The sequence below is a fragment of the Stigmatopora nigra genome, chromosome 8 (assembly GCF_051989575.1).
Source record: "Stigmatopora nigra isolate UIUO_SnigA chromosome 8, RoL_Snig_1.1, whole genome shotgun sequence".
Classification (NCBI taxonomy): Eukaryota; Metazoa; Chordata; class Actinopteri; order Syngnathiformes; family Syngnathidae; genus Stigmatopora; species Stigmatopora nigra.
The window spans coordinates 3,912,522-3,935,672 of NC_135515.1; the positions used below are offsets into that span (position 1 = coordinate 3,912,522).

Sequence of the window (23,151 nt, forward strand, 5' to 3'; positions counted from 1 at the left end):
TTCTCCAAAAACGACATAGTATAGTAAGGCTTTTTTTCTCTCCAAAAACGACATAGTATAGTAAGGCTTTTTTTCTCAAAAAACGACATAGTATAGTAAGGCTTTTTTTTCTCCAAAAACGACATAGTATAGTAAGGCTTTTTTTCTCCAAAAATGACATAGTATAGTAAGGCTTTTTTTTCTCAAAAAACGACATAGTATAGTAAGGCTTTTTTTTCCTCCAAAAACGACATAGTATAGTAAGGCTTTTTTTTCTCCAAAAACGACATAGTATAGTAAGGCTTTTTTTCTCCAAAAGCGACATAGTATAGTGAGGCTTTTTTTCTCCAAAAACGACATAGTATAGTAAGGCTTTTTTTTCTCCAAAAACGACATAGTATAGTATGGCTTTTTTTTCTCCAAAAACGACATAGTATAGTAAGGCTTTTTTTTCTCCAAAAACGACATAGTATAGTAAGGCTTTTTTTCTCCAAAAACGACATAGTATAGTAAGGCTTTTTTTTCCCTCCAAAAACGACGTAGTATAGTAAGGCTTTTTTTCTCCAAAAACGACATAGTATAGTAAGGCTTTTTTTTCTCCAAAAACGACATAGTATAGTAAGGCTTTTTTTTCCAAAAACGACATAGTATAGTAAGGCTTTTTTTCTCCAAAAACGACATAGTATAGTAAGGCTTTTTTCGTCAAAAAACGACATAGTATAGTAAGGCTTTTTTTCGCCAAAAACGACATAGTATAGTAAGGCTTTTTATCGATAAAAAACGACATAGTATAGTAAGGCTTTTTATCGATAAAAAACGACATAGTATAGTAAGGCTTTTTTTCGCCAAAAACGACATATTATAGTAAGGCTTTTTTTCGTCAAAAAACGACATAGTATAGTAAGGCTTTTTTTCGTCAAAAAACGACATAGTATAGTAAGGCTTTTTTTCGTCAAAAAACGACATAGTATAGTAAGGCTTTTTTTCGTCAAAAAACGACATAGTATAGTAAGGCTTTTTTCATCAAAAAACGACATAGTATAGTAAGGCTTTTTTTTCGTCAAAAAACGACATAGTATAGTAAGGCTTTTTTTCGTCAAAAAACGACATAGTATAGTAAGGCTTTTTTTCGTCAAAAAACGACATAGTATAGTAAGGCTTTTTTTCTCCAAAAATGACATAGTATAGTAAGGCCTTTTTTTCTCCAAAAACGACATAGTATAGTAAGGCTTTTTTTCTCCAAAAACGACATAGTATAGTAAGGCTTTTTTTCTCCAAAAACGACATAGTATAGTAAGGCTTTTTTTCTCAAAAAACGACATAGTATAGTAAGGCTTTTTTTTCTCAAAAAACGACATAGTATAATAAGGCTTTTTTTCCTCCAAAAACGACATAGTATAGTAAGGCTTTTTTTCTCAAAAAACGACATAGTATAGTAAGGCTTTTTTTCGTCAAAAAACGACATAGTATAGTAAGGCTTTTTTCATCAAAAAACGACATAGTATAGTAAGGCTTTTTTTTCGTCAAAAAACGACATAGTATAGTAAGGCTTTTTTTCGTCAAAAAACGACATAGTATAGTAAGGCTTTTTTTCGTCAAAAAACGACATAGTATAGTAAGGCTTTTTTTCTCCAAAAATGACATAGTATAGTAAGGCCTTTTTTTCTCCAAAAACGACATAGTATAGTAAGGCTTTTTTTCTCCAAAAACGACATAGTATAGTAAGGCTTTTTTTCTCCAAAAACGACATAGTATAGTAAGGCTTTTTTTCTCAAAAAACGACATAGTATAGTAAGGCTTTTTTTTCTCAAAAAACGACATAGTATAATAAGGCTTTTTTTCCTCCAAAAACGACATAGTATAGTAAGGCTTTTTTTCTCAAAAAACGACATAGTATAGTAAGGCTTTTTTTTCTCCAAAAACGACATAGTATAGTAAGGCTTTTTTTCTCCAAAAATGACATAGTATAGTAAGGCTTTTTTTTCTCAAAAAACGACATAGTATAGTGAGGCTTTTTTTCTCCAAAAACGACATAGTATAGTAAGGCTTTTTTTTCTCCAAAAACGACATAGTATAGTATGGCTTTTTTTTCTCCAAAAACGACATAGTATAGTAAGGCTTTTTTTTCTCCAAAAACGACATAGTATAGTAAGGCTTTTTTTCTCCAAAAACGACATAGTATAGTAAGGCTTTTTTTTTCCTCCAAAAACGACGTAGTATAGTAAGGCTTTTTTTCTCCAAAAACGACATAGTATAGTAAGGCTTTTTTTTCTCCAAAAACGACATAGTATAGTAAGGCTTTTTTTTCCAAAAACGACATAGTATAGTAAGGCTTTTTTTCTCCAAAAACGACATAGTATAGTAAGGCTTTTTTCGTCAAAAAACGACATAGTATAGTAAGGCTTTTTTTCGCCAAAAACGACATAGTATAGTAAGGCTTTTTATCGATAAAAAACGACATAGTATAGTAAGGCTTTTTATCGATAAAAAACGACATAGTATAGTAAGGCTTTTTTTCGCCAAAAACGACATATTATAGTAAGGCTTTTTTTCGTCAAAAAATGACATAGTATAGTAAGGCTTTTTTTGTCAAAAAACGACATAGTATAGTAAGGCTTTTTTTCGTCAAAAAACGACATAATATAGTAAGGCTTTTTTTCGTCAAAAAACGACATAGTATAGTAAGGCTTTTTTTCGTCAAAAAACGACATAGTATAGTAAGGCTTTTTTTCGTCAAAAAACGACATAGTATAGTAAGGCTTTTTTTCGTCAAAAAACGACATAGTATAGTAAGGCTTTTTATCGATAAAAAACGACATAGTATAGTAAGGCTTTTTTTTGCCAAAAACGACATAGTATAGTAAGGCTTTTTATCGATAAAAAACGACATAGTATAGTAAGGCTTTTTATCGATAAAAAATGACATAGTATAGTAAGGCTTTTTTTGTCAAAAAACGACATAGTATAGTAAGGCTTTTTTTCGTCAAAAAACGACATAATATAGTAAGGCTTTTTTTCGTCAAAAAACGACATAGTATAGTAAGGCTTTTTTTCGTCAAAAAACGACATAGTATAGTAAGGCTTTTTTTCGTCAAAAAACGACATAGTATAGTAAGGCTTTTTTTCGTCAAAAAACGACATAGTATAGTAAGGCTTTTTTTTGCCAAAAACGACATAGTATAGTAAGGCTTTTTATCGATAAAAAACGACATAGTATAGTAAGGCTTTTTTTTGCCAAAAACGACATAGTATAGTAAGGCTTTTTATCGATAAAAAACGACATAGTATAGTAAGGCTTTTTATCGATAAAAAACGACATAGTATAGTAAGGCTTTTTTTGTCAAAAAACGACATAGTATAGTAAGGCTTTTTTTCGTCAAAAAAACGACATAGTATAGTAAGGCTTTTTTTCGTCAAAAAAACGACATAGTATAGTAAGGCTTTTTTCGTCAAAAAACGACATAGTATAGTAAGGCTTTTTTTCGTCAAAAAAACGACATAGTATAGTAAGGCTTTTTTCGTCAAAAAACGACATAGTATAGTAAGGCTTTTTTTCGTCAAAAAACGACATAGTATAGTAAGGCTTTTTATCGATAAAAAACGACATAGTATAGTAAGGCTTTTTATCGATAAAAAACGACATAGTATAGTAAGGCTTTTTTTCGTCAAAAAACGACATAGTATAGTAAGGCTTTTTTTCGATAAAAAACGACATAGTATAGTAAGGCTTTTTTTCGTCAAAAAACGACATAGTATAGTAAGGCTTTTTTTCGTCAAAAAACGACATAGTATAGTAAGGCTTTTTTTCGTCAAAAAACGACATAGTATAGTAAGGCTTTTTATCGATAAAAAACGACATAGTATAGTAAGGCTTTTTATCGATAAAAAACGACATAGTATAGTAAGGCTTTTTATCGATAAAAAACGACATAGTATAGTAAGGCTTTTTATCGATAAAAAACGACATAGTATAGTAAGGCTTTTTTTTGTCGTCAAAAAACGACATAGTATAGTAAGGCTTTTTTCGTCAAAAAACGACATAGTATAGTAAGGCTTTTTATCGATAAAAAACGACATAGTATAGTAAGGCTTTTTTTCGTCAAAAAACGATATAGTATAGTAAGGTTTTTTTTCGTCAAAAAACAACATAGTATAGTAAGGCTTTTTTTCGTCAAAAAACGACATAGTATAGTAAGGCTTTTTATCGATAAAAAACGACATAGTATAGTAAGGCTTTTTTTTGCCAAAAACGACATAGTATAGTAAGGCTTTTTTTTGCCAAAAACGACATAGTATAGTAAGGCTTTTTATCGATAAAAAACGACATAGTATAGTAAGGCTTTTTTTTGCCAAAAACGACATAGTATAGTAAGGCTTTTTATCGATAAAAAACGACATGGTATAGTAAGGCTTTTTATCGATAAAAAACGACATAGTATAGTAAGGCTTTTTTTGTCAAAAAAACGACATAGTATAGTAAGGCTTTTTTTCGTCAAAAAAACGACATAGTATAGTAAGGCTTTTTTCGTCAAAAAACGACATAGTATAGTAAGGCTTTTTTTCGTCAAAAAAACGACATAGTATAGTAAGGCTTTTTTCGTCAAAAAACGACATAGTATAGTAAGGCTTTTTTTCGTCAAAAAACGACATAGTATAGTAAGGCTTTTTATCGATAAAAAACGACATAGTATAGTAAGGCTTTTTATCGATAAAAAACGACATAGTATAGTAAGGCTTTTTTTCGTCAAAAAACGACATAGTATAGTAAGGCTTTTTTTCGATAAAAAACGACATAGTATAGTAAGGCTTTTTTTCGTCAAAAAACGACATAGTATAGTAAGGCTTTTTTTCGTCAAAAAACGACATAGTATAGTAAGGCTTTTTTTCGTCAAAAAACGACATAGTATAGTAAGGCTTTTTATCGATAAAAAACGACATAGTATAGTAAGGCTTTTTATCGATAAAAAACGACATAGTATAGTAAGGCTTTTTATCGATAAAAAACGACATAGTATAGTAAGGCTTTTTATCGATAAAAAACGACATAGTATAGTAAGGCTTTTTTTTGTCAAAAAACGACATAGTATAGTAAGGCTTTTTTTCGTCAAAAAACGACATAGTATAGTAAGGCTTTTTTTCGTCAAAAAACGACATAGTATAGTAAGGCTTTTTTCGTCAAAAAACGACATAGTATAGTAAGGCTTTTTTCGTCAAAAAACGACATAGTATAGTAAGGCTTTTTATCGATAAAAAACGACATAGTATAGTAAGGCTTTTTTTCGCCAAAAACGACATAGTATAGTAAGGCTTTTTATCGATAAAAAACGACATAGTATAGTAAGGCTTTTTATCGATAAAAAACGACATAGTATAGTAAGGCTTTTTTTTGTCAAAAAACGACATAGTATAGTAAGGCTTTTTTTCGTCAAAAAACGACATAGTATAGTAAGGCTTTTTTTCGTCAAAAAACGACATAGTATAGTAAGGCTTTTTTCGTCAAAAAACGACATAGTATAGTAAGGCTTTTTTCGTCAAAAAACGACATAGTATAGTAAGGCTTTTTTCGTCAAAAAACGACATAGTATAGTAAGGCTTTTTTTCTCCGAAAACGACATAGTATAGTAAGGCTTTTTTTCCCTCCAAAAACGACATAGTATAGTAAGGCTTTTTTTCTCCAAAAACGACATAGTATAGTAAGGCTTTTTTTTCTCCAAAAACGACATAGTATAGTAAGGCTTTATTTTCTCCAAAAACGACATAGTATAGTAAGGATTTTTTTTTGTCAAAAAACGACATAGTATAGTAAGGCTATTTATCGCCATAAACGACATAGTATAGTAAGGCTTTTTTTCCTCCGAAAACGACATAGCATAGTAAGGCTTTTTTACCTCCGAAAACGACATAGTATAGTAAGGCTTTTTTTCCTCCGAAAACGACATAGTATAGTGAGATTTTTTTCTCCAAAAATGACATAGTATAGTAAGGCTTTTTTTTCTCCAAAAACGACATAGTATAGTAAGGCTTTTTTTTTCTCCAAAAACGACATAGTATAGTGTTACGACTCCCCCTGGGGTATGATATACCAGGGAGTCGCAACTATCACAGCAGACAGGTTCGGTCAAAGATGAGTTCGGACAAACACTGCAAGTAGCCTTATTTATATTTTATTTACAATAAAGTCATTAAAACAGACTACGGGATAACGTACGAGATATTAAAGTGGCACCCTCAAATAAACACGGTAAAACCCCCTCCCAGACAGGTGTCCAAATGAACACCCACAAAATAGAGGAAATAAGACCGAAGGATGCCACTGTTAAACTGATGTAATATAATCTAGACAGGGGAATATCTGTGTCTAAATGCACAAACTATATGTATACCCTGGGGTGTCTAAACTTATCTCAAGTCCCCCTATGCAACCCAAAAATCATTAACAACACATACAAAATATAACAGGGAGTAACGTACTCACAAGCCTGCAACTCAGCAAGGCATCAAGGGCAAGGCAAAGGCAAGCTGACAACTGAAAAGGGTTTAAATAAGGGCAGGAAGTGAATCTTGATTGAAGGAGGGATTATTGGGGAATTAATTACAGCTTTGTTGGCCTGGGCAGGGCTTTGTCACAGGGGTGGGGCCACAGCTTCAAGTACCTGTAAAGAAAAGAAAGCACACACCTCCACACACCTCCTCCTAGTGTGTGTCCAGGTTGCCAGCCGTAACTTATAGTAAGGCTTTTTTTTCTCCAAAAACGACATAGTATAGTAAGACTTTTTTTTCTCCAAAAACGACATAGTATAGCAAGGCTTTTTTTCTCCAAAAACGACATAGTATAGTAAGGCTTTTTTTTCCTCCAAAAACGACATAGTATAGTAAGGCTTTTTTTTCTCCAAAAACGACATAGTATAGTAAGGCTTTTTTCCCCCCAAAAAACGACATAATATAGTATAGTAAGGCTTTTTTTCAGGGGTTATGGGTGGGGATAGGGTCTTTTTAAAAACAGTTTAGGGTAAGGGTCTTTTAAAAACATAGTCAGGATTCTTTCTCAAAGAAATGTGATATTTTCCAATTTTGAGAGCCACTACTGATTAGAGCTCATTTTAAGGCATTGTCATTTTTTTGCTGAGAAAAAAAGCCTTACTATACTATGTCTTCTTTTAAAGTCTTACTACACTATATAATTTTTTGACTGCACTCACAACATTCTATTTTATCTGTAAAAATAAGACGAGACAAACTTAGTCAAAGGTATTTATTGAATTCAATACAGCTGGAATCTCATTAATATCCCAATTTCAATTAAATACAACATAGAACATTGGCTATGTGATTGAAATTTCCTCCATAAATGATCACACCTGAAAAATAAACAAACAAACAAAAAAACTAAAACAAGACAAATATTTTTTTGTGAATTAACTTGAAAGCAACACTAAAATACATATTTTCACAGTGTGAATATCAACTTTTTGTTTGATTTTGTTATATCCTATGGAACCTTTCAATACATTGTGTTGGACGGTAACTTTTCCCACTTTCAGCTAGAATTGACGTTTAGTCCTGGGAAGGTCATTGGAATTGTCGTAAATAGTTGAAATTGGTGTACATACACGTCTTTGTAATTGATGCACATATTCCTGTTGGTCTTTGGAATTAACTGATAAGTCTGTCACAGGAATTGATGTACATATCCCTCTTAGAAATTGACAAAAACTCACCCGTCAATGAAATTGATGTGGATATCTGCCTTTGGCATTGACGGACATATACATCTCACTGGAATTGAAGAAACAAATTCCAAAAGATCTGTCTTTAGGAATAAAACTCATCAGTCTATTCCACATAATTCAATCCAATGGGAATTGAGCCAAAGCTTCCCAATGGACAAATAAAGCGTCCACTTTCAGATGCTACTTTTGTTCCCTTCACAGTAAATATACCAAACATGGACGACATCCTAAAAAAAAAAAAACCAAACAGAAGTTTGTGTTCAGCTGTGACTTCCCAAAATCTCATCCAGGTTGATGTCTTTCATCCAATCATCGTTTCCCGAACCCGACTTGAGCAGCGAGTCGATGAAGTCCGAATCGGCGTTGATTCCCGGGACTGTGTTGTCTCCCTCGGGTAGGAAGTCAAAGGTCAGCCGGTTGGCGCCGCCGTCGCCCGTCGACGCCCGCTTGGGAGGTCCTGGCGGTCTCGGAGGATACCGGGTATCCGGTGCGTGAGCTCGGCGCCCGGGCCAGTGGGCGGAGGCTGCCAAGGGGTTCCCTCGTACGTCGGGGCCTGGGAATCCAGCCTCGTCTGGAGTTGACACTGTTCGGTTGGGATCCGGGAAGCGTCCCGCGGGTTTGAAGCGGCGGTCCGACGCAACGGGCTCGTTAGAGGCGGAAAGCAGGCAGCACGCCGATGGGAGCTCCTTCTCCGAGATGGACGACCGCGTTGGATTTGCACCTGAAAGGACGAAAGGTAAAAGGAAATGGACGATGAGCGGGCTACACTTAGTGCAATGTTCCCTCTAATTTTCCTTAGACAAGTGTTTTTTAAATTTTTTTTTTGAGCTAGCCCACCTGGGAAGACGCTTCTTCGGTAATCTGGCGGCGGCCTCGTCAAGTGACGGCTGAACTCATCTTGGGACACGGCGTCTTTGTCCTGTTTTGACCAGAAAATCCAGAGTGAAATTGCGCAGGAAAAAAATAACTATAACTTTGTGAAAAAATGATCCTAAGATATAGTTTATATGTATATATACAAATCTTACCGAGGTGTTGCCAATTCCATGAGCTTGGTTTAGTTGTCTTTGCAAGACAGGGGATTTGACAGGAGCTGTTGGTTGATGGATGGCCACCAGAGGTCGCGTTTCACCCAGGTTTGCATTAGCTGCTGGCCTCGGTCCACCCTGATGTCAAAACATGACCTTAATATCAGTTCAAGTCCCCAAAAAGTACTGCTTATTCTCCGCGAGTTTAATTCAAAAGATGTGATTTCTTTGAAAATGTAACATTTTTTTAATTGAGGGCAAAAGTTGCCAAAAAATGAATGAATTGACATCACTTTAGCTCTTAACTTAAGACAACCGGATGGACAACTATCGTTCTTTTTAGGTCGCACGGACAAAAAGAGAAAAAGTTGATCATTGACTTTAAAAAAATATTCTCTTTTGTTTCTATTTTCAACTTTGTGATCGAGAGTGTGAATGGTTGTCTTTCACAAAGTGTGACCTATGAGTGACTGGCAACTGGCCTTTTGCTGGAAATCAGGTGGGATAGGCTGACAAAGACAAGCTGCAAAGATCAATGGAAGGATTGTTTTGACAACATTGTCCTATTTTTTTTCTTTACACAGTAGTGAAGGTTCTTTGAGAGTGAGTAAGACATGACACGCCTTGCATTTCCTTGCAAAAGTGTGTCTTCCTGGACAAGATGACTCCAATAGGACAGGGAAGGTATGAGTAAGGAAGGGGCGGAGCTTAGCTAGGGGTGGCTACCTGGGCAGGGTTGATGTACAGAGCTATAATATAGCGATTGAGTGTGAGGGGTCCATATAACTTGTAAGTATACTGAGAAATTTAGCATTAAATCCCTTTTTTTACATATTTTGATTTATCGTATTTACTCACATATAAGCCGGATCTTCGATTCAGTCATCATTTTTTTTGGTCGGAAAAATGTGGCTTATATTCGAGTAAATACTGTAGATTTAAGATTGACAGCCTCACCTGGTGATGTTGGTTCATTTTGTAGCGCAACGCTCCTGCGTGCAGGAGAGTTGACGATGATGGCGCGTGCTGAAGATGGTGGAAATGCGTCGGTGGAAGACGAGGGTTGTTCTGGTTCTGTCCGTCATGAGGTGAAAGCCGTAGCCTGTGGTTGTCGCTTTTGTTACCCGCCATTATGGGCAACACATGGCCTGAGGACGGTGGCGCCTTGGGGCTGAAGTGCAAGGCGGGTTTGGCGCTTAGCGGCTTCATTTCTACACAATGGATACCGTTCGAATTGAAGATGCAGCTGTTGGCGCCTCTGCTCTGTTGGGGGATTCTCGGCCGAGCCCCCTTGTCTTGGAAGGCGGGGGAACCCCAGCCGGGAGGCCCGTCGGCTGGCGTTTGGCGGTGGAGGTGGTGGTTGTGGTTGTGGTGGTGGAGGATCGAACCGGGTTGATGCTGGTTGGCCGCCATCTGCTTCAGCTGCTCGGCGTGGGAGATCTCCGGCCAGCAGGGGAGGGACCCCGCCGCGGGGGAGGCAGTTAACGCGAAGGATGGCCCCGCAGAAGGTGGCCGTAGTTGCGGCGAGGCACCCTGTACCCCGCCGTAATCCGGCGAGCGTTCCAATTTAACGGGTCGACCTAAATCCAGAGAGAAGGCGTCTTCCTGCTTTAGCATCTTCTCAAAGTCCAGGTCGTCGAGTGGCGGCACCGACTTGGTTAATTCGTCGAAAAGGTCTTGTAGATCCGGGTCGATGTGGCCGCCGCCTTCGTCCTTGAAGTCATAGGCGGTATCGGCGTGGGAGCGGCCGCACGACGATTGCAACTCCGTGGGTTCCTTTTTCATCTCCTTGAGGGTCGCGGTGAAGACGTCCGGCATGGTAAAGGTTTTCCTTGGAGGTTGCGATTGGGGGGTGTGTCTTAAGGTGCCGTCACACAGGCCTAGACCCGCCCCCCCATTGCCGACTTCCAGCCGGACACGCTTGAAGTCGGAACCGGAGAAGGCACAGGAGAGAGAGTTCTGCTTGGGGGCGTGGCCTTCCAACTTTCTCCTCAAAGAACCTTGAAGCTGAAAATAATGAGAAAAAAACAACTTTAATATACTAATAGCAGCATGGAAAATGGGTGGAGCTTAATATACATTTAAATATAGATGGCATTCACTTTAAATATTACTTAGGATACAATAAGACGCAATAAACATTGCATTAAAAAAGTCTGTATTGTATTACATTTTAATGACTATGAAATTTTAGGGTTTTCTTTCAAAAGCTGCAATTCAGTAATGTCGTTAAACAGGATTTTGTCGGTAGAACGTTTGAATTCTGGATGTTTTGTCACCATTGAAACAGTTAATCATGCAAAAAAGCACCCTGGCCGTGAGTCATCTCTGTAAAACGGGTGCCAGCTGGCGGGAAGGTCTACAAACTGGTTCCCACAGTGAAAAAAAATGAAAAAAAACACACACATACACACACACTCAACGTCAGCGGCGGCACTTTCGACTTCCATGCCGGTGCGCTCCATCAGATAACATTAATCTTGATGATATGGCCGCTGGGTAAACACTTTCTCCTCGTGCTGTTATTGTGTCGCTATGGCAACAAATACTGTATATTCAAGCAGGAAATATGAAGCATCCGCATTCCGGTGCGAATAACGAATAGAGGGAAGCTTTTAATGTATGTAAATGAGCTAGGCGGACAAAAGAACCCCCCCCCCCCCCCCCCATTGTGCCCACCCACGTGATATCGAGAGTGGATACGATATGATATAAAAGCTGAGCTTAATTGGGCATTCATTGAAATGTGTTGTACACCCAAAAGTATGTTAATGAGAGAAAGTGCTCATGTTTCAGTAGCCCCTTGCTGTACATTGAAGTATACACAGTACTGGAAGATAATCCCCCTCACGAGCACTGGCCTCAAATCCTCATGATAGATATGCGAGTCATCTGAAAATAGATTTTTTGATTAACATTTAATGAGCTCGGAAAGCGCAGAATCCTTCTAGTTTTCAGCGAAGTCGGGTCAGATGACAAAACTGACGTATATGTCGGATTTTGAGGGGATGTAATGTAAAAGGTGGGATGGAAGGTGGCTGAAAGTGACTTTAAAATTATTTAGAAGCTTTTTTTTGGTTAATAATCAACCAAAATGGGTAACAAATTTTTACAGTAGTGCATTTTTATGGTTTCTTGTTATTGCAAGGCTATTTTTTCATTCAAAAAGGGGATAAGTGCATAGTCCGAATGCTTAGCAAAAAAAAAAGCACAAATTAAAATGGCCACAATAAGAAGTACTTACCAAAAGAAAACCAAAAATGCAAATTGACCAAAGAATGAATACAAATAGCCACAACACGACTACAAATAGCCCAAAAACGAATGTGAATTAAGTATATTAAGTATTACCTATAAGTGGCACCTGAGTATAAGTCTGAGTAAAAAAAAAATCTGATATTTAATCATATACTTACCGTATTTTCACGACTATAAGGTGCACCGCACTATAAGGCGCACCCTCAATAAATGCCACATTTTATTTTTCCATATATAAAGCACACTGGATTATAAGGCACTCTGTCTATTTTGGAGAAAATTTAAGACTTTTAAGTGCGCCTTATAGTCGTGAAAATACTATAAGAGACTTTTGTTGAATTGTTTTGATGTTATCTATTCCTGAATGTGCTGCGCAAATCTCCGCCGCCAGACCAGAACTGACGTGTCAGGTAGACCAACCCGCACTGACATTGAGTGAATGGAAACCAGGATGACACCACTCAAGCCTTCCGGGTGTCATCTGTCCGAGTGTTTGTTTAGACTCAAAGGACAAGCTGGAAAACATGGGAGTCTGCTAAAAATCACAATCTGCCCTTGACGACAATAGACGTCCACTTTCTTTGAACCAGAAAGGGCTTACATCAATATATTGATCGTCAATGTCAATGGCAGCCAATCGTTAGTACTCATGTTTGCTTAAAAAAAACCAAAAACAAAAATCACTATCCTTTCAAGTCAGGTTCGGGTCTTCTCCGACAAAACGGCCACGTGTTTCGAGGGGTGCACGGCGGGTTCATACTGTGCTTTTGTACTAATCAGGGCCCTGCCGAGGTGGGCTACTTTTGGCCTCATCAGCACTTTGCCTCCCCTTACGCTTCCTGACACACTTATCTGGCATGAAGAGAAGGATGAGCAAAAAAAGTTCATATACAGGGAAAAAAATAGAGCGGTGAGAGGAAGCCTGAGGGAAATGGAAAGAGACGATAAGAGCCCGCTTTGAAGAAAAATCTTGCATTATATTTACCCAAGGCAGATTTTTTTGGTGCATAAAATACTCACGCGGAGAAACATCCAATATTAGTTTCCATGATCCCAAGGCGTGAGATTAGGAATGATCATATTTTCGGACTGTGAAACGCTACTTTGTTCTTTCCCTTTAAATCTTGAAGAGTGGGTTTTTTAAAAATGTATTTTTATATGTGAACTAGATCATACTTTCTTAATGCAGTTAACGGTTGTATAGTTCCTTTAGGGAAGAAATTTTAATAATTCCTAAAGCTAAATTTGAGTGAAAGCGAGTTATTTTTAGTTACAGACTGAGAGAAGATCATTGGTATTAAAATATAAGAAGAAATTATGGCCAAATAGATATATTTTAACACAAAGGATATCTATTGTTTCCTAAGTTAAGGCTGTTGGTTGCTATTGCTGACAAAGCTAGGCGCGTCAGATAGAGTAAACTAGATCGAAAAGAATCTTGTTTTCGCATCAAGTCCGAGCCGGTAAGAACGAACCGCCGGCACAAGCTGTCGCGGGGCATCAAGCGGAGTTTGCCAAGCGCCTCTGACATCGCTGTCGCCTCTCGTTTGGGCTCCTCGCAAAACCTTGATGCGACACTTTGGGAAAGGCAGCCCTGACAGTTATTTTTTACTGCCAAATCTGACAATTTCCACCAAATCTGGTTCAAATTGGACGTCTATCACCGTCTTTTTAATCCAAGGTGTTAAAAAGGAGAATTAAATTTTAAATTAAAATCAAAACAGCATCAAATCCCAAAAGAAACCTTAAAAGGCAGCTGTCACACAACAAGAACAGTCTCCACCTCCGTCCTTGCCACAGGAAAATAAGTCCCGTTAAGCGGGTGGGAAGCAAAAGAATCCCCTTCCTGTTTTCAAAGACGGCTCCTAAAGCACACAGAGACTGTTTCCTGCTTGCCCCCGTCCCACATCTTTACACATCTGGCTCGCCGTGCAGCTGCGTGGCGACGCTAGCCAAACAAGGTTACGAATATCTCACATGATGTTTACAATTCCAACATTTCCCTTGTCCATATTGCATTTTTTCTTAACGCTGAAATGATCTTTAAGTGTTCCATTTGCAAGCCGGGATACTGAAAGCTCTTTAGCATCCATTTAACGTCCCACAGGGGAAGACAGGCTAAGTGCTTATTGGCGTGCTAATGTTCACGCTGGTGCTTTTAAACCAACCAGACATTAACAGTGTTTTTTTTTTAAATCCTATTGGTTGGGTATGGAAAATTACGAGGGGAAAAATCTGAGTCTTGAGCTATTTGTGAATGCATTTTTATGTTGATGATAGCAAGCTGTCCAGGCCCTGAGGGAGCAAAGCACACCCAAAACAAGATGTTGTACAGTTATACTTGTGTTGTATATGTGGTCAAAGAAAGACTTTTTCCTCCAATTTTCTCAAAAACTCTTTTGTTGCTCTTCTATGCCATTTAACCTCTCTTGATACAAGTTTGACGTTGTATTTTGGCCTCTGGGAAATATCAGCCGCATGATAAATAAGGTCAAATATTTTCCTAATCCCCTGTCGTTTTTGACCCTCGTTACCGGCACGAACACTAAAACGACTTTCCCTCGCTTGCTGTTTCCCCGTTATGAGAATTTTTCTGCTGGCATGGTTTAACAAAAACTCCCCTCAGTCGGTCTTTCATTGGAGTAGTACTTGTAGTATTATTAAAAAGAAAAATATCAAGGATTGGCTGACCTCAATAGAGGTCAGCAGTCTCCTCCTGGACTTTGCTGTCTATCCACCAAAACTCCCAAACTAACAAGCCTATGCCTGCAGGCTACAGCTAAATCTATGTGTCTATGTTGACATCTGTCACTACAGTCAAAAAGTCAACAGGGAAATCTCTAAATACCATCAGCAAACTAACAGCTTTATGAACCATGTCAACAAATATTGGACACTATTTAATCCATTTCAGAAGGATAAATACATACTACATTTTAAATAATCCTTTTTAGAGTCAATACCTCCAACAAGGCTTATCTACTATGGAACACCACAATTGGACACCCCTGATTTAAAAGTTTAAAAGTTAAAATGCAGGTAGTTTATTGTTAATTTGACACAAACATTTTATAGTTACGAGGCTAGCAACTAGAGCTGGCAGTATGTAACCTTAAAAGTAACGGCTTTAATATATCGCCATGTAAATGTATTACAAGAGCGTGATGGCACAAGTGGGCTGCCATCCAAAAGTTGCAGCTGGCTTTTGTATCCCCAGAAAGGGTGGCGCGCGCTCCCCAGCCCTGCTGAAGGGGATTTCGCGGCTCAGCTGGCATTGGTGATGCCAGCTGTTTTCGCCTCACGCTCGCTGTGACTGCTTTGGGCAAAACACGTGAGGCCACGGTAATCGTTCAATCTATTTGGATTGGGAGGGCTGGCTCTTTCCGTGACCGGACGTTTGGTCGCCGGTCAAATATACTTAGATATTAAACTCTCTCTCGGCGACCAAAAGGGACCAAACGTCCGGCGACCAAACGTCCGGCGACCAAACGTCCGGCGACCAAACGTCCGGCGACCAAACGTCCGGCGACCAAACGTCCGGCGACCAAACGTCCGGCGACCAAACGTCCGGCGACCAAACGTCCGGCGACCAAACGTCCGGCGACCAAACGTCCGGCGACCAAACGTCCGGCGACCAAACGTCCGGCGACCAATAGTAGACAAGAATGAGATCATATTCATTGGAGCCACTTGAGGGCAGCGTATCCTCCCAAATCAATAAAACCAAGTACAAGACTTTCAAAACAAACCATTACAATTTGATCTAAGTTGAAGCTTTTCCTCTATTATCTACTGACTCGATTTAATCAATTCATCGCTACAGCACTTGTGTATACATAACTATTATGAAGTGAAGAAGGTAAAATTCCACTACGGCATTAAGAAAGGGACGCCTTTGTTGCCGGATGTGAAAAAAAAAATCCAGTGGACTCTAAAAAAAGCCCAGGAAGGAAACTGGGGGTGGAGCGGAGTGCATGGCACTGATGCTGGAAAAAAAGGAGTGAGAAAGGAATGTTCTCTCTGGTGTAATAAAGCCGCCTTGCGCTCTTGTCGTCAGTTAAAAACAAGCTGCCATCACAATTTGTCCCCCAAATAAGAGGAACGTTAAGAGAGACCCACATATTAAAAAAATGGATGCTGAAACGACAGTTGTGTAAACCAAGCCGCTGTCCCTTGGCAGAGTAGAAGTGAGGAACAAGTGAAGCCGTGTTCCTCTTTTGGATGCTTGTTCCGTCAAAGTCTTGCTTTATGTAAAATTGGTTTGGCTATGCCCCAAAAAATGAGAAGAAAACTGGGTCGATTACAAAATGTACGCTCGTATAGGTGTCAAATAAGGCCAGATTTTTAAGATATTCAATTTAAAGATACTTTAAAATTCTGTAGAAAACATTGAAGGCAACAGAAATGAGAATTTTGTCTGAATAAATGTACTATTTATAGTCAAATGTAAACACAAAAAGATGTTATACTTTTGAAAGAACATTAAAATGAATTATGAATGAAATTAGTAATGAATTTAACGGTGTATATTAAGGAGAAAACACTTGATTATTGATAACTAATGCAGACTTCTACCTAAGTAACCAAATTCAAAGCATTGCCATAGTTTTTCCCACTTTCTTTGTTTAAAAAAAATCTAGATAAATTGACACAATCTTCGAAATTTTTTCCTTTTTCAAATTATAAATAATTAAATTGGATAGCTATAACTGTCAATAGTACACTGAATCCCGATTATTGAATTCTAGTGAAAATGGATGGCTTCCATGCACGTGAACTCTGACAGAGGGTGGGGAGCTGAAAATGGGAGCCTGGGAAATTTTGCAGCCCTGAGAAATATCCTGCACTTGAAATGTAAACATGTCTGAACTCTGCACCAACAGAAGTGCCGCCCCTCCAAGCCCCCCCATCTTTTTTTCCCAGTCGTTGTGGGGGCTCACTGATGACATCAGGAGGCCACGTTCGAATTTTTAATGACGCCGTGGGGAAAATGGGGGTGTTTTTTTTTTGGCCATGATTGTTCTGGGCGTTTTTATTGTGTGGATCTAAAAATATAAAGAAAAATCTATTAATCTATCTATTAATTTCTGAATTTATGCAGGTCTAACATTTAACATATTTATTTTATATGACTTTTGTTATTTCGCATTTTAAAGTTTTTGTTCAGGATTTTATTCACAGTTGGTTTTAAAAGGTTTGACTTATGTAATACATGCTGTATTTTAAACTGCAAAATATATAGATTTGTATTTGAGTAGTTTTGTTATACTTAAAAAAATAATTCTGTAATGTTTCCAATTATTAAAATTTCTACAAAAATGGCATTTTACCCCCCCAAAAAAATCACCATCTTGTGAAACTGAAGAAAAAAACGTCAATCTGAGGGATCCTAGAAAAGCTGAGTCGACCAATTGGACCTGTTTACTCTCACACAGTGTGAGCAGATTCCAAGATAAACACGCCAGCTTGGACTTTTGCGACGTCAACGTGGCCGCTGACGTTCCGCAAAAACGACCAACACCTGCATGTGTTTTGCACCTGAAAGCGCAGCTTCCCACGGGGCTACAATAACAACCCCCTCCCCTCCCTCGGCTATTCTTTGCATATGGTCTCAGTATATTTCCAATTCAAATGAGTAATGAATTTAACACTGTATATTAAGGGGAAAACACTTGATTATTCATAACTAACTTCTACCTAAGCAACCAAATTCAAAGCAATGCCATATTTTCGACCTCCTAGACCAGGGGTGGGCAAACTTTTGGGCCCGGGGGCCACATTGACTTTAAAATTTTGACAGATGGGCCGGGTCAGCATAAGATACGATACATGTAAAAAAGTGCATCCGTTAACAGTACATGTGAAACATAAACAGGAAAAAAGGATTAAAGTATTAACATACTCATCACTCATCATTAAAGTAAAAAGTATAAAGTACAAAGTAAAGTAAAAAGGAATGTATTAAGAAATATTCAAATGTATTTTGACTACTGGACGACCATTCCTTCCCCCCCCCCCTACCAGTTAACGTGGCTGGGTCGTCTAACGCAACAATGGCGTCCGATGATGGAACATTACTAGCATTATCGTCTCACATTAGCCTTTTTAACGACAGCTTTTTTTTTTTTTTACACCTGAACGTCGTGTCCCAGATAAGACATCGGCGTTCCTTGAAGACGGAGAAACGGCGCCGTATTTTTTTCGCGCCGGCTTCAAAGACCGGCGCAGACATCCCATAGGCTGCTGAATAAAACATAAGCGCAAGTCGCCATGGGGCTTTTTTGTGTGTAAAAATGGAGGGAAAGTAGGACTGGTGGCGACAAGTTCCAATAGAAAACGATAAACCAATTTTGATGCTGGCTGACAGCAAGGTTGGAAAACTCCATGGGTCATTTTAGATCATTTTTTTATATGCATGGGATGTCATTTAGGGAGGATAATGGACCTTATGTAAAAATTTGAATGATATGATATGATTCATATGCAAATTTTAGGGTTGGAAATATGGCTCGCCTTCAAAGAGAATTCCAATTCTAGACCAGCTACTCCACTTTATTTATTTTTAAAAGGGATGACGTCGATAATGAGATTATTTTTGTGTAATTAGAGTAAGTGAAACTGTTATGTATTTGTTTTTTTGTGGTTTTTGGTAGGGATCACTCAAGAACTAATATAAAGGTTATTATCAATGTTGTAAGATGAAACGGAAGAGGTGATTGGTCAAAGGTCATGGAGGTGAGAAAAGAAATTTTGACAGATTTGTGTGTATTTAACAGGGCAAGTGATGGGATTACATGGTAAAGGGTTAAAGGTCGCAGAGTTTGGAAATCCAGGAATGCTTTGACTTTGGAAAAACACAGTGTTAAATTCATGAAAAAAGGATGTCAGAAATACTAATTAAAAAAAAACATTTAAAAGCTGAAAAATAAAAAAAAATAACAAATGTAAGTCACAAAAAAATCCATGCATTGACAGATGAGAGCAAAAAAGTGAGTCTATCTCTCTAAAGCAGGGGTAGGGAATGGCTCAGGAGCCACATGTGGCTCTTTTGATGGGTGCATCTGGCTCTTTGCTAACCTGTGAGCTAAAATATGGAAATCTATGGTGACAGAACTGAGATATTACATCTAGAACTGCTTTAATCTTAATTTTTTGCAGTAAACTCTTGCATCTTCACATTGATTAGCAACAGCATAAGAATATTTAATAAAAATATTCATTTTTTTCCACTTTAAAAGTGGTGAAATTACTAAAAAACACCCATTTACATAGTAAATAGTTCATAGTATGGCTCACAAGAAATAACATTGCAAAATATGAATAGTTTGTGGCTCTCTTTGTCAAAAAAGTATCCATAAACATCTCCAAATCCTGTGACCAAATACGATTACACCACCATGACACTACATAAACCCTTTGGGGCATGAAAATCTCCTTTTTTCATCATGCATTGGATGAAAATGTCGATTATTACGATAGGTCAAGCTCCCTTTGAATGTTTATGGTGGCTGTGCGAGAGCAACAATCATCAGGATTTTTTTTGCCTAGCTAAGTTTTTTCAAATGCCTGATATCATCATCACAAACACTCCGCACAAAAACGCTGATTACTACCCAATTGAGAACTTCATTTCATGGATCACTGAGCTAACACATGGAATCAATTCCAACACATCCTGAAGCAAGCACAGTAAACACACAAAAAGCTCTGAAAACATACACTCATAAATTGAGCTGCTATCCAGTGAATATTAATATGACACACTGGGAGTTATTAAACAACGTTGTTTTGGTTTGAACGCGTGCCTCCATTATAATTTGGAATCGGTACTAATCCGAAATTGAGGCAAGAGATTAACATAGGCAGCATGGATGTGATCATTCTAATCCAATTGGGAGTCTATTTGGTTCAATTTCAGTGCCAATGGCGGGTATAAACGTCTAATTCATTTTGATGGCGACTCTAAACAGATATGAGCTTTCCAAGTTCCCAGATAATCGAGTGTAGATGTTTTTTGGGGATATTTAGATGATATATTATAAAATAATTCTCACTTGTTTGGAATTTGGCGGCTGCGAGAAGAACAAGATGCAAAAGCATGATGGGAAATCCCTTCACAGCGCCTTCCCCGCGCTTCTCAAATTCCCTCTCGAAGAATATCCTTTGTTAATCTGCTCTCAACCGGTGCTGCCGCTCCCCCACAATCCTTTGCGCTCGTCCAACAACTCCAGTGTGAACAGTCAATACTTCTATAGCCCCCCAAAAAAGCCTACAATCTATTTCTATTTCATTTTTTTATGTTAATAAACTACATAGTAGATACCCAAGACCTGAAATAATGTTATAACCTTCAATTTGGCATTTGTGCGTGTTCATTTTCACTTTTAACATATTAAATTTGGCATTTTGGTGTTAAAACATAATAGATTTGATGATGATATACTTTATTTATTTTACTGCGATAAATGTCAATGTAGATTAACTCTGACCATGAAAAATTAGGCATTATTAAGTGAAATGTTTTACTTTAAACGTGGTAAATTTGCTGTTTGATGTGACAATAATTCTCACACGACTCATGAACCCACCAGGAATTAAACCCTCGACCACAGAACTTTGCATCAAACATGTTAAACACTTACATCAGGCCTCTAAAACAAAAAAATACATTAAACTTATCCTAAAATGGTGAACAACATACTGACTAAGCACCTTCTAATGATAATATTAGCAGTTTGGAACATTAAAGCCTAAAAAAACAACACAGCAAATTATTAATAAATTGATAAAAGACACTTGAGTTTAAGTCAATGCCAAACTAATAATAAAACTGGGACTTATAGTCCGTAAAATACGGTCGTGCTACAACACTGTCGACAAGTGTTGTTGCTCTTTTGCCTCCATCACCACCCTGGTTGTTAAAAACATTAAGCTGCACAACACGCACGCCAGCGGCTCATTTCCTGCTTGCTCGTGCATTTTTTGCTGTGCTCATCAATTTAACGCCGGCACAACATGGTAATGATGTTGCCTGACCTCGTTTAGTGCAAACGCAACGGGACGGTGATGTTCCTCAAAGCTCAACGACACCGTTGTTGTGCGCCAGCTAAAGCGTGGCGCGTTGGCGGTAAATGGTCGTCATTGGGAAAACATGGATTGTTTGTTTTTCTGAGCTGACATCTGGGAGTTTGTTTTTAAAACTTTTAATATCCTTTATGGCAGTGGCTCTCCATTTTTAGTTCCCTCGGCGCCAATTTGGAAGCAATAAATGGTGTTGTGTCATTTATAAAAAAAATAATATAGAAGCGATAAATAATAGGGATGTCCCCTATGGAAATCAAGCCTTCTCACGGAGGATTGGAATTGGGTAAAAAAAATATAATGTATTCATTTACATTTTTAAGTAAGAACTCAGTTGCGGAAAAAAACCGTCCAATCTATTTTGACTGGGAGGGGCCAATGAAACGGATTAATTCGCCATTTACAGGCAAAATTAATTTGACGTCTATGGCTGTCAATGGCAGTTCAACATGATCACTTAATGACAATTATATAATTTAAATTGAATTTCATCTAATTAGGTTCATTTGCAGTCCAAGTCAAAATATATTTGAGGACTACACCCTCAATGGGGGCCAGTAAGTTCCCCTTTTGGACGCAAAAAAAAAACGGGCCCCAAGAAGATCTAGGCGGCATGAATGTGGCCCGCGAACCAACGCTAGTCTGACGCTGGTCTTGATAGTGTTGCATTGAGATACGAGTATGTTTTGCGAGTGGACAGTAGGAACTCGTTCAACTTGTGTCATGAGCCTCAAGTTGGGTCTCAGAGGGGATAAACGTGGAAAATGACAAGTGAACATCTGCGTAATATATGCCGGATTGACTCACCGCTATACGCGTGGACATCTTGTGGTCCCCATCGGCGCCCCGCTGCTCCCCGTTGGTCCCCCTGACGCTGTAGTCCGGAGGAGGCTGTGGATGCGGATGCGGCTGTGCCGCAGCCCCGCGGCCGCTCTTGCCCTTGCGGGTGCCCGGTCCTTGCTGCACGACGTTGAGTAGATGCAGGGTACTCTCGTGTTCCCGGTCCGAGCTCTCGGCCTGGCCGCGGCGGTAGCGGTCCTCGCAGGTGGAGTGGTGCCGCCTGCACAGCTCGATCCGGGCACGGAGACGCTCCACGATGGCGCTGTGGAGCTGCGGCACCGCTGAGCCCCTGGTGGCCGCCGATGGGGTGCCGTGAGCGGCCGCGGATCCCATGCCGACCGCCAGCATTGGAGCGAAGGCGCCGGCGGCCGATTGAGCCGGAGTCGCCTCTCCCATCCGGGGTGAGGTCGGCTTCGGTGGGGAAATCGCACTGCTAAGATCCCATGTGGTTAAAAAATAGACATGCACCTACAAATAAAAAATACTATTACATTAAAAAAATAAGACAAAAGTGGCTCGAAAGTGCGGTAAAGACTCACAGGAAAAGATCCCAAAAAGTCAGGCGATCAATTGCAATCCTCCCAGACGCCAAATTTCATTAAAAATAAATTAATCCATACTCTGATCAAATTAATTTGCAAGTGACATCATTTCCACACGCCGTCACGTCACCCCAAAACGTGTCGGGGCGAAAGTGCGAAGTGGGGGAGAAAAAAAGACGGCATATCTACTCGTGGGGGTTTTTCTTGTTCTTCTCGGTTGCTTGGCGTGTCCGTCCTTTGAGCTCCTTCTCAAACAGTCCATTGACAAGGAGCCGTGTGAGTCGTGCGCGTGCATGAGCCAACAGAGAGCTTCATTGTGCTTAGCCTTCCTGACAGTTTTTTTTTCGACGCGCGCACATGAGGAAGTAGCTGGAAGCGATCTATCGCCGTCTGGCGGACATATTTGGTAGCGCGTCAGTTTGTTATGTTTGACAACATGGATTTTTGGAGGGGCAATGATCATGTTTCAGTGCCATTAACAGCAATGGGTGTCTATTTAGACTGGAATCTATTAGACATATAACACTGCATTCTAAATCATCTTATTTTCAGTTACAAACGTATTGTCAATAAAAGTAGAATTTGGAGAATCAAGTGGGTTTTCATCAAAATTGTAAACAAAAAAAATGCACAAATGCTGCTTTCTGCACCTTCAAGACACCAAATGGACAAAAACTTGCATGCAAGTCAATA

At 38.7% G+C, this 23,151-nt stretch overlaps 1 protein-coding gene across 1 annotated transcript; it reads right to left on the minus strand.

The window, feature by feature from the left end:
- Positions 1 to 7,216: 7,216 nt before the first annotated feature.
- maml2 (mastermind like transcriptional coactivator 2) lies at positions 7,217 to 22,817 on the minus strand. The gene is made up of 6 exons (XM_077723367.1): positions 22,456 to 22,817; positions 21,884 to 22,384; positions 9,695 to 10,744; positions 8,738 to 8,875; positions 8,547 to 8,628; positions 7,217 to 8,430 (listed from the first exon to the last, which is right to left on the minus strand). Exons 2-6 carry the CDS (start codon positions 22,310 to 22,312, stop codon positions 7,970 to 7,972), a joined length of 2,160 nt encoding a protein of 719 aa, XP_077579493.1. The 5' UTR covers positions 22,313 to 22,384; positions 22,456 to 22,817; the 3' UTR covers positions 7,217 to 7,969.
- Positions 22,818 to 23,151: the final 334 nt, after the last annotated feature.

Bases quoted from the DNA above. Each gene is read 5' to 3' on its own strand.
- maml2 (XM_077723367.1), bottom strand. From the start codon at position 22,312: ATGGGAGAGGCGACTCCGGCTCAATCGGCCGCCGGCGCCTTCGCTCCA. The intron at 8,876-9,694 runs GTGAGGCTGTCA...TTTTGACATCAG, and splicing joins AAATGAACCAACATCACCAG to GGTGGACCGAGGCCAGCAGC. The intron at 8,431-8,546 runs GTGGGCTAGCTC...TCGTCCTTTCAG, and splicing joins CCGAAGAAGCGTCTTCCCAG to GTGCAAATCCAACGCGGTCG.